The 15825-nt window shown below is 47.6% G+C and overlaps 1 protein-coding gene across 2 annotated transcripts in view; it reads right to left on the bottom strand.

The window, feature by feature from the left end:
- The window catches only part of LOC125436113 (neurotrypsin-like), a 40273-nt gene that overhangs the window by 10446 nt on the left and 14002 nt on the right, over nucleotides 1-15825 (bottom strand). The window contains exons 6-10 of one of the 2 annotated variants that reach the window (XM_048502747.1): nucleotides 15147-15291; nucleotides 11860-12062; nucleotides 8024-8165; nucleotides 6118-6323; nucleotides 4438-4516 (exon numbers count right to left, since the gene is read on the bottom strand). In XM_048502747.1, the coding sequence (XP_048358704.1) occupies nucleotides 4438-4516; nucleotides 6118-6323; nucleotides 8024-8165; nucleotides 11860-12062; nucleotides 15147-15291 (775 nt within the window). The remainder of the gene's footprint in view (nucleotides 1-4437; nucleotides 4517-6117; nucleotides 6324-8023; nucleotides 8166-11859; nucleotides 12063-15146; nucleotides 15292-15825) is intronic. The other variant, XM_048502748.1, reaches the window with a different exon arrangement.

The following is a 15825-nucleotide window of genomic DNA, read 5'->3' as shown; positions in this document are numbered from 1 at the left end:
GTGAGATACCATTCTTCAGTTATAGTGAACCCATACAGATCTTTTAATTTTTAAAGTGCTGTTCTTTTTATGGAAGTGTTAGGGGGATGTTATCTGTGTGATTTCGATGTGTTCCCAATTCTATGTAACCGCTTAAAATAACAAGTCAGTGCTGTTAGAAAGATATATGTAACCAGCCTGCTATATGAAACCATTGTCATCTGTGCATTCATTCATTCATTCATTCATTCATTCATTCATTCATTCATTCATTCATTCATTCATTCATTCATTCATTCATTCATTCATTTTATGAGTCGCTCTCCTCCTTCTTGATCTTTACTTTATGGCTTCACATGCTTTGTAGAAAACCAGGCTTTCCTTGGCACCTCTGTCTCGTGAGAAAGGAATTACATCCATTATCTTGTGGGGCAGGAAGCCAGGTGGCTCTCTCTTAATATCTGCCGCCGACCTTGGGGCGCCTTGGCCTCCAAAGACTGTTTTTCACAAATTCTTGGGAAACCCAGAAGGGAATAAAGGGGACTGCAAATGCCAGTTTCATCAGAACTGGTTTTGCCAGTGGCGTATTTACCTAGGGGACATGGGGTACCCTATGTCCCTGGGCATGCCCTCCCAGTGGGCAGTAAGTCTTTGGACAGTCTGCTAAATCCCCCAGATCCAGAACAGGTTGAGGGGCCTAGATGCTGAATCCAATGATCTGATCACTTGTTATTCAGTTCTGAAAAACAGGAAGCCACATGCAGGCCCAGGAGCAGTTGCAGAGTCACAAAGGATAAGGCAGACACCAGAATTGTGCAGTGTGTAGTGAGGCCCTTGGAAGAAAAGACAAGGCCATCTTAACACATGGCCATGCTGGGAAGTTACCCAGAGGCTCCATGCTAATCTTTGTATGTTGTGATTCGCTGTCAATAAATAAATGAATGAATGGATGAATGAATGAATGAATGAATGAATGAATGAATGAATGAATGAATGAATGAATACATACATACATACATACATACATACATACATACATACATACATACATACATACATACATACATACATACATACATACATACATACATACATACATACATACATACATACATACATACATACATACTACCCTGATGTTCCCCGCACCATTACAACTGACTCTTCTTTGCTTCTGGCAAAAAAATGTAGTTAATTTTCTCTCTTATAGGTTTAGAGAGATTAGGTTAGTGTAACAATTAAGTGTAGTTGTGATTTATTTCTTCTGATTGCTGTTACACTTTAGTGAGTAGTTAGGTATTTAAGAAGTTAGTATTACTGCTTAGGTTAGTTGAGGTTAGGCTTAGCTTTTAGATTGAGGTTATTGTGTATTTTTTCTTAGTAGCTGAGCTGAGTTGTTTAGTGCTAACGTTATTTTTATTGTTAAAATTAGTCCTGGGATATGTCGCCATCTATTTATTATGTCCAGTTTATGCTGCTAGTGTTGTTTATTGCCATGACCATTAGTGATCCTCACCTTCTCGGATGTGCAGTGGTGTGAGTGGAGGGGAGGGCGCTGCTGGAGGCGCTGGTCCGTCCGGCCCCTGCCCTTGCAAGACATGAATCTTGTGAAGTCATCTATGGCCACACGCGCACTGAGCCTCCATGACTTGCCACCTCATGAGTCCTGTGGCGGCTGACTCACTGGTCACAATGGGGGGCCGATTTTGCACCTCCCCACGTGACTAGATGGCGTTCACCGAGGGACATTGGGTACCCCATGTCAATGGGCAGATATGCCTCTGCTAGCAGTCGTTTCCCCTCAACCTGATTGAAGATGTTTCCTGTCTGGTGCAAATGAAAGCAGGCAGGAAATGATTTATTTCTCCTGGCCAAACCTCTTACTTTCATTTTTGCCATTCGTGCCCACCATTTTGTGTGCTGCAGCAGATTCTCCATGAAGGTTCCTCTGTTTGCAGCTCATCCATGCACAATTTCCGTGTAGAAAGTAAATGAATAAAGTTGGCTTTGCCAGGCGATCCCGCACACTGTTGTGTTTTTTTTTGTTGAGGGGTATGTCTGTAAAGCTGCAATATGTACATATTTGGATGTTATAGCCAATGGCCCAAACAATAATTATTACTTGACTTGACTATGTACATATTTATGTACATTTATGTACATTTATGTACATAGTATGGTGCCCCTGTTCGATTCCATCAAGATTATCCTCCTATGGAGGAGTCCGACTGCTCCCTAGGGGAGGGTTTTAAAGGAAAGGATTCTCTGGGTGCCTTTATTATGAAATCACCGCTGTTTTAATGAAATTCAGTATGTTTTAATGTTGGAGTTTTATGGGCTGCTGTTGTTTTATTGTATGGTTTGCCCCTAACTTATTTGTATCAATTTTGTTGTACACCGCCTGGAGCCCCTCGGGGACAGGGCGGTATAAAAATCGAAATAATAAATAAAAATAAATAAAATAATCATAGCTTCACAGACATCCCCTCAAAACAAATAAAAGGAAAAACAACATGCGCATGGGATTGCTCAGCAGAAAAAAACTTCATGCATCTACTTTTTATTTATTTTTATTTATTTATTTTATTAAACTTATAGGCCGCCTATCCCCAAAGGGCTCAAGGCGGCTTCCAACATGGCTGTTACATAGACAGCAATCAACAACATAAAATACTAAAATCATTAAAACCTAAGAACTAAGCAGCAGTTTACTACAGAACTATAGGTTAAGCAACCCAGTTCATAAATTAATTAAGACAGGCGCCCCGCCGAAGGCCATTAAAAGAAGAAAAAGGGGAGGGAGTAAGTAGGGCCTGGGATGGAATTTATAAGTAAGACAGGCCCAGCTTTAATAGAATGGAACGGCAGTCTCAGTTTTGATTTCAATTCCAGTGTCGATAGGGGGCAGTAGATCCACGGCCGGCCTCCCCGAAAGCCCGGTGGAAAAGCTCCGTCTTGCAGGCCCTGCGGAACTCATTAAGGGTCCCGCGGGGGCCCGCTGCCGGAGGTAAGGCATTCCACCAGGCGGGAGCCAGAGCCGTAAAGGCTCTGGCCCGGGTTGAGGCCAGCCGTATCATTGCAGGACCAGGGGTCACCAGTAGATCTGCCGTTGCCGAGCGCAGCGACCTATGTGGGACATAAGGGGTGATGCGGTCCCGCAGGTATGTGGGCCCCATGCCGCGTAAGGCCTTAAAGGTTAAAACCAGCACCTTGAAAACGATCCGGAACTCCACCGGAAGCCAGTGCAGACGGCACAGCACAGGGGTGATATGATCTGAATAACCACCACCTGTTAGAAGCCGTGCCGCTGCATTCTGGACCAGCTTCAGCTTCCGGATCAGTCGCAAGGGAAGGCCCGCGTAGAGTGAGTTACAATAATCAAGCCTCGAGGTGACCGTCGCATGGATCACAGTGGCCAGGTCGGACTGGGAGAGATAGGGAGCCAGCCGCCGTGCCTGGCGAAGGTGGAAGAACGCAACCTGGGTAACATGGGCCACCTGGTTCTCCATAGATAATGAAGAGTCCAGGCGGACCCCCCAGGCTGCGAGCCAGAGATGTTGGGGCTAACATGACCCCCTCCAGATTCGGCGGCTGAAATTCCCTCGGTCTCTCCCCCCGGCCCAGCCAAAGGACCTCCGTCTTCGTTGGGTTAAGCTTTAACCTACTCTGTCTCAACCAACCAGCAACCGACTCCAGACAGTGCTGTAGAGCTGCAGGGGCGGAGGTCGCTCCCCCCTCCATCAACAGAATGAGCTGGGTGTCATCCGCATATTGGTTTACAGAAATGAGGTGCAGATGAGCTCCAAGCAGAGGAAACCTCTGTGGAAAACCTCCACCAAATGGCAAAAGCAGGAGAATCTCTGCAGCAGCAGCATACAAAATGCCCGGCACGACTCTGAAATTGACCAGAACTGGGCACCTGCCAGCAGGCAGGGAAAAGAACCGTTTTGGCTGGCAATGCTGATGTTCTCTGCACTGTGGGAACACAAAAAGCCAAAATGGATTTTTTAAAAACATCTGCAAGATGTTTTATTTCTGCTGTGCAGAAACGACTATTGCTTTCAGAGATTCCCAGAGCAATATGATGTCATTTCCAAGGAAAACCTAGTTGACATCACACTGTGAACAACACAGGTCTATTTAAAAAAAAAAATTCCTACCACCGATGTGAGGAGCAGCTGTGGGCAACATGAGTTGCCAGCAGGAGGTCTTTCACCAAAACAGGAGAAAGTTATCCCCTTCCTGGTACTAGGAACGTTCAGCAGCAGAATGGGTATCTCATGATTCAGGTACTCTACTGAGAGCTGACAGCTTTCAAGAGGCCTCATCACCCTCTGAACCAGGAAACAGGTTTCTGAAGAGGAATAAATGTTTGGGGGATTGCCCGGCAACCAATATGAGCTAAAACCAGGTAACAACCTTTCCGCCATCCCAGGCTACAAAGGGCAAGTGAGATACCTGAGAGATTTCTTTCCACCAATTATCCTTTTCCTGCGGTGATGGAGCAAGCGAAGGCCACACATGCCAGGCACTGCACCTGCCGACAAAGGGAAACAAGTAAGTGCTACCCCACAGTCAGTCAGGACAAAAGCTACTTTTTGATGATCTGTGGAAGTCATCAAGGAAATGATTTGTGAAGCGCCTCATGGTTTTGGAGGAAAATATGGAATGGAATGATGTTCCCTGGCTTCATATTCAGGGTTAGTGGAGTTTGACTACCACTGAGAAACATGCATGGATATGTTAGAATAAACATGACGTTGAATCCTTGTTAACAATTGGTTCCCTTCACTGGATCAGAGCAGTGATCCATTTCGTCCAGCATCCTGTCTCATACAGTGGCCAACCAGTTCCTCTGCTGCTCCTACGCCACTGCTGCTTTTATTAGGACCAATAAAAGGAAACACTTCTTCACACAACGTGTGATTGGGGTTTGTAATATGCTGCCACAGGAGGTGGTGATGGCCACTCACCTGGATAGGTTTAAAAAGGGCTTGGACAGATTTATGGAGGAGAAGTTGATCTATGGCTCCCAATCTTGATCCTCCTTGATCTGAGATTGCAAATGCCTTAACAGACCAGGTGCTCGGGAGCAGCAGCAGGAGGCCATTGCTTTCACCTCCTGCACGTGAGCTCCCAAAGGCACCTGGTGGGCCACTGCAAGTAGCAGAGAGCTGGACTAGATGGACTCTGGTCTGATCCAGCAGGCTAGTTCTTATGTTCTTATGTTCTTATGTCCAATCCCCTTTCAAAGGTGTTTATATGCCTGTGGCCGTCACTGCATCCTCTGGCAGCGAATTCCACATTTGACCACTTGTTGTGAACAGCCTGAATCTACCGCCCATCATCAGCTTCATTGGACGTCCTCAAGTCCTAGCGTTTTTATGACAGGGATAAAACGTTCTCTCTGCCAACTCTCTCCAACCCATGCACAATTGTATAAACTGGCTGTGGTGGGTTTTCTGGGCCACGTGGCCAGGGTCTGGTGGTTTTTGCCTCTCAGAGATATGTCGTGGCAAGAAGTGCTTCTCCTCGTGACACTGGGTGCCACACACAGAGAGAGGCACATCTCATTTTCTAACCTTCTACAAAACAGAGAGGGAGACTGCAGTTGATTTAGTGAAAACCACCATTCTTTGGCAATCAGAATGTCAGCTAGAGGCCAACTGCTTCCTGAAGTCCTGGCTATTAAAAACATTGGTGAGCCCTGCAGTCACATGAGAAGTCAGGAGGGCAAGGGGATTTCTGGCGATCTGGAGGACGGGGAGCTTGAGGAGGATGGAGTTTGGAGAGGGAATTCTGTAGACATGTGATGCCATGCCATTTTCTCCAGGGAAATGGATCTTGCAGTATGGAGATCAGTCATAACTCCAGGCCCCACCTGCAGGTTGGCAACTGCACCTCTTGCCTCTGGGGCAACTCATTTCTCCCACAATCCCTCCCCAACTACATGCAAACTGTTTTTCTTCCAACTGGGTTCTGAGATATGTTAGAGCAACTAATAGATTACTGCTGTATTAAAGCTATAGACGTTTTCAGTAGAACCAAACCGTGAGAAAGGATAATTTTAGAGAGCTATCAGTTGCAAAAACGACAATAATATTAAACTGTTCAGTGAGCAACGGGCTAGGCACACACCCACGTTTCTGATGTCCTGAACCTCCCCTTCCACGTAGTTGCAGATCACTCCAGCATCTTCGCCGTGCCAGCAGTTGTGCGTGCCGCTCTTGGGGATGCTACATTCCCCCAAGGAGTGCTCCGTGCCACTGCACTCCACGTTGTCTAGGTGGATGGGTCCGTGGCCTTCCCCAAAATAAGCCATGCTCTTGGCTTTCGCAGCCCCACTGCAGAAAGAAGAAGGGAAAGGCAGGGTCAGTGTTAAGTCTCACAGCCTTAAGCCAATATAACAGTGATGGCGAACCTTTTTGAGACCGAGTGCCCAAGTTATTTATCGCAAAGTGCCAACACGGCAATTTAACCTGAATGCTGAGGTTTTAGTTTAGAAAAAACCAATTGGCTCCCTCTTCCTCCGCCCCACCTACTCAAGCAGGGGCCAGCCTGCTCTAGCCTCCAGCAAGTCCTGCGTGCACCACTCTGTGCCTCTCTACCCTGTTTCCCCTAATATAAGACATCCCCGAAAAATAAGACATAGTAGAGGTTTTGCTGAAGTGCGAAATATAAGGCATCCCCCGAAAGTAAGACATAGCAAAGGGAGCAGCAGTGGCGTAGGAGGTTAAGAGCTCATGTATCTAATCTGGAGGAACCGGGTTTGATTCCCCACTCTGCCACCTGAGCTGTGGAGGCTTATCTGGGGAATTCAGATTAGCTTGTACACTCCCACACACGCCAGCTAGGTGACCTTGGGATAGTCACAGCTTCTCGGAGCTCTCTCAGCCCCACCTACCTCACAGGGTGTTTGTTGTGAGGGGGGAAGGGCAAGGAGATTGTAAGCCCCTTTGAGTCTCCTGCAGGAGAGAAAGGGGGGATATAAATCCAAACTCTTCTTCTTCTTCTTCTTCAAAGTTTTTGTTTGGAAGCATGCCCGACAAACAGAACACAGGAAAAATAAGACATCCCCTGAAAATAAGACATAGCACATCTTTGGGAGCAAAAATTAGTATAAGACACTGTCTTATATTCGGGGAAACACGGTAGCATCTCTGCCTCCTCTGCGCCACCCCCCAGGCAGAAGCCACCTGGAGCACAGGCACCAGGCCCCCCAGCCGAGTCCTCCCTGCTCACCGTGGTGCACACACGTCGTGCTCAGTGGCCCAGGCCAGTCTAGATGTTTGTGTGTGGGTGATTTTCCACCCCCACATGACGAACTCTCTGTGTGTGTGCCCACAGAGAGGACTCCACCTCTGGCACCCGTGCCATAGGTTCGCCATCACTGCAAATTTTTCTCTCTTTCTCACAATACTAGAACCAGGGGGCATTCATTGAAAATGCTGGGGGGAAGAATTAGAACTAATAAAAGGAAGCACTTCTTCACGCAACGTGTGATTGGTGTTTGGAATATGCTGCCACAGGAGGTGGTGATGGCCACTAACCTGGATAGCTTTAAAAGGGGCTTGGACAGATTTATGGAGGAGAAGTCGATTTATGGCTACCAATCTTGATCCTCTTTGATCTGAGATTGCAAATGCCTTAACAGTCCAGGTGCTCGGGAGCAACAGCCGCAGAAGGCCATTGCTTTCACATCCTACATGTGAACTCCCAAAGGCACCTGGTGGGCCACTGCGAATAGCAGAGAGCTGGACTAGATGAACTCTGGTCTGATCCAGCTGGCTTGTTCTTATGTTCTTATGTTCTTAATATACAGACTCTGAAGTATTGATCAGTAGTGTTTATTGAATAGGCATCCAAGCAGCACACTTGGCAAAGTCAATTCCTGGAGAAAGCAGCTGCTTTGGATTTGATAGAATTATGTCCCAGTGAGATAGAGTTATGCCCCCATCCCGCCCCAGGGATCTCCCTGAAATCTCCAGGAATTGTTCAGTTCGCAGCAGGGTTGCCTTTCAGCTGCACCTGGTCACCCTCTTACCTGTAACCCAGCTGCCTGCAAACCACGGCCGCATCTCTGTCCGTCCAGCCGTCATCGCAGACGCTGCCCCACTGTCCGTTCAGGAAGACCTCCACACGCCCCTCTTTGGTGTTCTCCCCGTCCACTAGACGCACTGGGAGCCCTAAGCGATTTTTAAGACAGGCAGAAGACAGTGTGAGCCAATGAGTAGAGCAAGGTTGGCACATCAAGGTGCCGAAGGCCAAGCTAAGCAAGATGTTGGCAGACTAAGGTTTGTTTTCACACGTTACCGGGGGGGGGGGGGGGCGCCCTGCTACTGCATCCGTGCCTGCCAACAATCCATTTGGCAGCAGGAGGGAACAGGCACGGGGTGGACAGCATCATTCACCCCACGATGTCATTTCTGGGCAAAAACTAGTGACTGAGGACATTTAAAAAGACACATGGAAAAGTGTCGTGTGGACAAATACTTAATTAGCAGAGTTAATGCAATAATGAGGCAGAGACCAGTTGCTTTACTGAAATAAAGTTTACTTACTACAGGGAAGGGAAACTTGGAAGAAAAGCAATAACCATCTTTCTCACTAGCTAGCACCAACAGCCAGCTTGCTGCTTAGACTATTACATGGCTACTAAGCTATAGACTGAACTGAACTGAACACGTGCAGAGTGCAACACAAAGAAGATATATCTAAAGCCTACGTGCAGACCTTCATGTAGCCCACCCAACCAATAGGTATCAATTACCTGGTCACTGACTTCTGACCTCACTAACTAATTAGCATGCAACAATTAACTCCTTCATTACTGGATTGTGTTACTGGCACTTGCCAAATCCCATCAAAAAGGGTTAGCAGACTTTCCCCCTGATGTTTCATCCCACCCTACAGTTGGTAGCTGTAACTTCCTTTCTACATTTCTAGAAAACGTGTATCTCCACCTTTCCTCTGAGGAGCTCCAAAAAGGCTTCGTGGCTCTGCCTTCAGCAATTTCATACAACAATCCTGAGAGGTTAAGTTAGGCTGAGAGAATGGCTGGCCCCAGGGCACCCGAACAAGTTTCATAGCAGATTGTGGACTTGAATCCAGATCCCAGCCCTGACACGCTGACCATGTAAAGAGAAAAATAACTAGAACAACTAAGGTCGAATCCCCACCGGAAAAATGAATGTAGATACTAAACGGTTTGGGAAAAACCCGGGACCTTTTGAGCACGGTTTCAGCGTCCCCGCTGCAGCGCCCCACGATCCTTATTCCCAGAAATGCAGCAGCAACGGAAGGATTCTCCACTGAGGCGGATTGAACATGCGATCCACTCAGGGGCTACCCTGATTGGTTGCTGCGTTGTGTCGGGGCGGTAATTTTTATTTTTAACCTTGCGGATCCACGTCTGCGCGAGCATGCGCAGAACGACTCTACGCGGAGACGAAGAAACGGGCGATTAAAGCAAAGCCCTGTTTTGGCACACCTCCATGCAGTCCAGTGGTTCTCAACCTTCCTAATGCTGCAACCCTTTAATACAGTTCCTCATGTTGTGGTGACCCCCAACCCAAACATTCATCCATTTTACAGATGGAGAACACTGATGCAGAGAGGCGACCTCTGTGAAACGGTTGTTCGACCCCCAAAGGGGTCCCGACCCCCAGGTTGAGAACCACTGATGTAGTCGGATCCACGTGGATACGACGTGTAGAACTGCTTTGTATTGCCTTCTACTCAGTCAATCTGTCAAAACCATCCCCATGTTGCTAGGAGCAGCCGTGGCGTAGGAGGTTAAGAGCTCATGTATCTAATCTGGAGGAACCGGGTATGATTCCCAGCTCTGCCGCCTGAGCTGTGGAGGCTTATCTGGGGAATTCAGATTAGCCTGTACACTCCCACACACGCCAGCTGGGTGACCTTGGGCTAGTCACAGTTTCTTGGAGCTCTCTCAGCCCCACCTACCTCACAGGGTGTTTGTTGTGGCGGAGGAAGGGCAAGGAGATTGTAAGCCCCTTTGAGTCTCCTGCAGGAGAGAAAGGGGGGATATAAATCTAAACTCTTCTTCTTCTTCTTTGTATCCACATGGATCTCCGGTCCGCAAAATTAAAAAAACCCACTGCGCATACATCGCACACAGCCCACTGCGTTCTCATTGGATGGCAGGCTCCAGGTCACTACCAGCGGTGGGAAAAACGAATTCGGATTCACCCCCACAACTTCCCCATCGCTCCAGATTGCCCACACGTTTTTTTGAAAAGGTCTACTTTCTTCCAGGTTCTAAAATAACACGTGCTGAGGCAGGTGGGGTGGCGGGGACGCCAGCAACGGGATGAAAGCGTGTTCGGCGCTGGTGCAGTGAGGAATTCTGCTGGAAACCTGGATATTTTGTGTGACGAGCACGCATCTAATCCTCAGTGGGGAATCGACCTAAGTATAGGGAAGGGAGGCAACAGAGGCGAAGGACCCCCTCCACACTCACATGTGCACATATTCCCTTTTACTTTTAAAACTAGAACCCCCACTTTCTAGTCTCTTGAATGAGGGTTCAAGCCTAAGTCAATTCCTTAAGGCATCTCCTTAAATGGATTTCCCATCTACTACATATACATATACATATATATATATACATATCCATACATATAATGAGATCCCAGTGTTCTGTCCCCATTTTAAAAAGGGATGTAAAAATGTTTAAGTTCATGAGTCTGTAACTTAAGTTTCACAAGGTCAGCAGAGGTGGGATCCAGCAGGTTCTCACAGGTTTCTGAGAGTAAGTTACTAATTATTTGTGTGTGCTGAAAGGGGGTTACTAATGGGTGATTTTGCCACGTGATTTTTGCCTAAGTTACGCCCCTCCTCTCAGCAGTAGCGCGCAGAACTTGAAGCAGTCTAGCAGGAGCTGCACCGGCGTGCGTGGCAGCCTGCGCCTGTGCGCATTCATTTCCCGCCCAAGGATCGGCGCAGTGGCTGTGTCCTTGCCATAGCCCTGCCCAGGAATGCCCTGCCCCGGAATGCCCGGCCACGCCCCCGTCGTGCCCCGCCCAGCCCCATTGGCGCTACGCCACAGTTTGAATCCCACCACCATGGGAACCTGTTGCTAAAATTTTTGGATCCCACTGAAGGTCAGCCAACCGATTAAACTGATTTTTGGTTCATAATGAAAGACAAAATGGAGATACTAAATTAAGTGGTTTATTGCAGTAGCATAGAACAGTAAACTCAGATCAGCATATTATATTGCCCCTTCCATTCCCCGGTTTCAGAGCCCCCTTGTCATCTAGGGGACCCACTTTTTCTTCTGTTTCCCCCTCTTTGGGAGGGTTTAATTGGGGTTATTGCTGACACCATTTTATTGAATTTACTGCTGTGTTTTAAATGTTTTAAATTTCAAATTTTAAATTTATATTTACATTAATTAATTAATGGGGTTTGCTTGTACATGTTATATGAAGTTTGTGTTGTACACCGCCCAGAGCCCTTCGGGGGTATATATAAATAAATAAATAAATAAATAAATGAATAAATGAATAAATGAATAAATGAATAAATATATATATATATATATATATATATATATATATATATATATATATATATATATATATATATATATATATATATATATATGTATGTATGTATGTATGTATGTATGTATGTATGTATGAATAAATGAATATATATATATATATTCATATAAACTATATATATATTCATATAAACTATATATATATATATTCTTCACATTGCTATATTAACTTTATCAGCCTTCACACTGTTCTGCTATATTGATTTCATCAGTTCGTGTTGCCCAGAGATTGTCCTAACCACCTGGAGGATGAAAATCCTCTTTTGGCAGGAATGTCTGTGGGGTGTTACCTGGTGCCTCCTCCGTAATCTTGTTGCTTTCGGGGGAACAGTGGACTCCCACATCCTCCTCATGGGAACAGTCATGTTGTCCCCAGCTGGTGTGGGAGCAATCCAGGAGGGACAGCTCAGTGCCCATGCAGGACACATCGTCCAGCAAGATGAAGCCTTGACCAGGTGGGAATTCCCCCTCAGATGCCAGCCGGGCTGGTCCCCTGGAAAAAGGAGCACAGAGATGACACACAGCCCACAGGTCTGGCCTGCAGAGCCCCCTTCCTCTTCCAGCAACCAGCTGTGGCCCCGTCCGTATCCACTTGCAGTTCTGGGGTTGGCAGCCTGGAGATCTCTTGGAATTATGACTCATCTCACCACTGACCTCCAAACGACAAAAAGAAGGAGGTGAGCAGAGAGAAGAGCCAACCAGCCTCTCAGCATTCGCTTCACCATTTGCTTCAAACAAACCAGTGGGACTTTTGTTAGGTTTTGCTGGGCTTAGAGAAGAGACAGGAAAACTGGCATCCTTCCAGTCAACCATTTCTCCAGCTTTTATCCCCATCGTCCCCCCCACAAGGAGCTCAGAGTGACAATTTCTTCCCTACATCATATCCTCACAGTGCAGGCTGCCAAGACCGGGTGGCCACACCCCCACCCGCCCCTAGAGCATGGCCACACCTTTCCAAGCTCCGCCCCTGGCCTAGCGCTTCTAAAAACAGCTCTCCGAGGCCGGAGATGGCAGACTCCCCTCCCCTGCCCTCCCCTCCCCTGCCCCCCACCAGCTGGGCTCCCAGCCAGCAGCCGGCAGTTCCTTCTGCCCTCCCCTCTGGGCAGAGGCATAGAGGGAAAATGGAGCCCGGTGCAAGATCTGAGTTTTGCGCCCCCCCTCCCCTCCCCGGGCAGCCGCTGTGATGCTGGAATCCACCCTGAAACAGCATCACTTTCAATGGTGTTTAAACTAGAGAGCCCAAATTCTCCTTTTAAATCCACCTTAAAGGGAGAATCTGGGATCCCCAGTTAAAAAACATTGAAAGTGATACTGTTTTCGGGTGGATTATCCCCCACCCTGAAACAGCATCACTTTCAATGTAGCGTAGTGGTTAAGAGCAGGTGCATTCTAATCTGGAGGAACCGGGTTTGATTCCCTGCTCTGTGCACTCTCACACATGCCAGCTGGGTGACCTTGGGCTAGTCACAGCTTTTCGGAGCTCTCTCAGCCCCACCCACCTCACAGGGTGTTTGTTGTGAGGGAGGAAGGGCAAGGAGATTGTAAGCTCCCTACAGGAGAGAAAGGGGGGATATAAATCCAAACTCTTCTTCTTCTAAACCAGGGGTGGGGAACCTGCGGCTCTCCAGATGTTCAGGAACTACAATTCCCATCAGCCTCTGTCAGCATGGCCAATTGGCCATGCTGGTAGGGGCTGATGGGAATTGTAGTTCCTGAACATCTGGAGAGCCGCAGGTTCCCTACCCCTGTTCTAAACTGAGGACCTCAGATTCTCCCTTTAAATCTATGCCGAAGGGGATGGATTTAAAAGGCAAATCTGGGGAAATTTGGGGGGGTGCCTGCTGTCAGGGGTGCAATTGTTAAGCTAGAAGCACCAAATGTTCAGGGTATCTTTAGGAGACTCTTCTAATGATACCACCCAGGTTTGGTGAAGTTTGGTTCAGGGGGTCCAAAGTTATGGCCCCTCAAAGGTGTAGCCCCCATCTCCTATTAGCTCCCATTGGAAACAATGGGGGATGGGGGCACCCCCTTTGGGAGTCCATAGCTTTGGACCCCTTGAACCAAACTTCACAAAACCTGGGTGGTATCAATAAGAGACTCTTATTTGGACCCCCTGGACCAAACCTCACCAAACAATGCGCCCCCTGCAGGCCAAAAACCGAAAAAACACTAAAATGTTTTAAAAACTCAAAAGGAGGGGCGGAGCTTCGGCCATGAATGCGGGGGGGGGATCTGAACCCGAGAAACCCCCCCTTACCTACGTCCCTGGCCCCACCCACCTCACAGGGTGTCTGTTGTGAGGGGGGAAGGGCAAGGAGATTTTAAGCCCCTTTGAGTCTCTTGCAGGAAAGAAAGGGGGGATATAAATCCAAACTCTTCTTATTATTATTTTAAAGATCAGGGAGAGCCCTTTTCAGTTCAGAACTGTGGCATGCTGGAACGAGGTATTCCACCCCCACCCCTCATTTTCAGAAGCTGAAATGACCCCAGTAGGGAGTTAATTCATAGAATCATAGAGTTGGAAGAGACTCCAAGGGCCATCAAGTCCAACAACCAATCAGAACAATCACCATGCAAAAACAATCTATTTTCCTCAGTACAAGCTTTATTTTAAATCAATTAGCAGATCTATTCACTAGTTTTCTCCCTCTGACAGCAAAATCTTATTTTAAACCATTAAAAACACTGATCAATTTCTTCCATTCCCACAGCACATACACGAAAACACCAATCGGGGGCAGACCAAGTGTATTGTTCCCACCCAGCCGGCTGATCTCCCTGCCTGACATCCATTCAAGCTGCCACTCAAAAGAAATAGCCAATCAGAACATGGGACACTGGCATGCTCAGAAATGCTTCCGAAGCAAATACAGAAGTCCAGGTAGTGTGGAGCAAACTGGAGCATTACTAACTCTGCTCCTAGGCAGAAGCGGGGAACCAGAGCTGTAGCAAGGGGGAATTGCGCCCAGGGCACGCGTGTGCCCTGCGCCCCTGCCATGCCCCAGAATGCCCCTGCACCGGCGCCCCCTTGGCATTACACCACTGCGGGGAACCATGTGTACGCAGAAACCAGGATAAAATAGCTCAGGATAAAATGATCCCTGCTCAACCCCGGGGTAATTCATCTGTGCAAAAGCAGCCTAAGTGCTTTTAGAAATAGGCAGGCCCAGCATGGGCCCCTTCCACACACGCAAAATAATGCGTTTTCAAACCACTTTCACAACTGTTTGCAAGTGGATTTTGCCATTCCGCACAGCTTCAAAGAGCACTGAAAGCAGTTTGAAAGTGCATTATTCTGCATGTGCGGAATGAGCCATGGTTTCTAATTTTCCATGCAGATTTTGCATCTTTTTGCTTTGGCAGCAGCTGCCACCACAGAAGAATGATCTGCATGACTGAAGGTTAGCTGTAGCAGCCATTCTGTCAGAATTCCAAAGGTGCCCACAGGTGCCCAAAGGTGCCCACAGACTCTAAAATATTGGCGACCCCAGATTAGTGTGACACCAGAACTGAGCCACAGCAACTTTGCTTGAAGGAAGCTCTCTCCTAAATTGTACTCCAGAGGCCTTTGACTTACCTGAAACCGAGCTGTCTGCAAACCACCTGGGCAGCGAGACCCGTCCAGCGGTCGTTGCAAACACACCCCCATTCTCCACTGTGGTATATCTCCACCCGCCCTTCGTTTGGAGCACGGCCTCCTGCCAGACGGATGCTGCCTTCTGCTGGGAAGGGAGACACACAGATAAACAAGTGATCAGCCAGGAAAATTCCCACCCTGTCTTCTTGTCGACGATGCAGGGTGTCTGGCACAGGGGAGCATCTCATTAACCTTAGCTTTTTAGAATTATCTTGAAGAAGAAGAGTTTGGATTTGCACCCCACTCTTCTCAACCTTTAAGGAGTCTCAAAGCAGTTTACATTCGACTTCCCTTCCCACAACCACAACAGGCACCTTGTGAGGCAGCTGGGGCCAAGAGTTTTGAGAGAACCTTAGAATCATAGAGTTGGAAGAGACCCCCAAGGGCCATCAAGTCCAACTCCCTGCAGTGCAGGGACACAATCAAAGCACTCCCGACATAAGCTCAATCAAAGCACTCCCGACATAAGCTCATCCAACCTCTCTTGAAAAACCTCCAAAGAAGGAGACTCCACCACTCTCCGAGGCAGTGCATTCCACTGTCAAACAGCCCTTACTGTCAGGAAGTTTTTCCTGATGTTTAGGTGGAATCTCTTTTCCTTCACCTTGAACCCATGACT

This window comes from Sphaerodactylus townsendi, linkage group LG07, assembly GCF_021028975.2.
Source record: "Sphaerodactylus townsendi isolate TG3544 linkage group LG07, MPM_Stown_v2.3, whole genome shotgun sequence".
NCBI classification, from domain to species: domain Eukaryota; kingdom Metazoa; phylum Chordata; class Lepidosauria; order Squamata; family Sphaerodactylidae; genus Sphaerodactylus; species Sphaerodactylus townsendi.
Note: the sequence above shows the minus strand (reverse complement) of the source record. Positions and strands in the feature narration are given on the sequence as shown.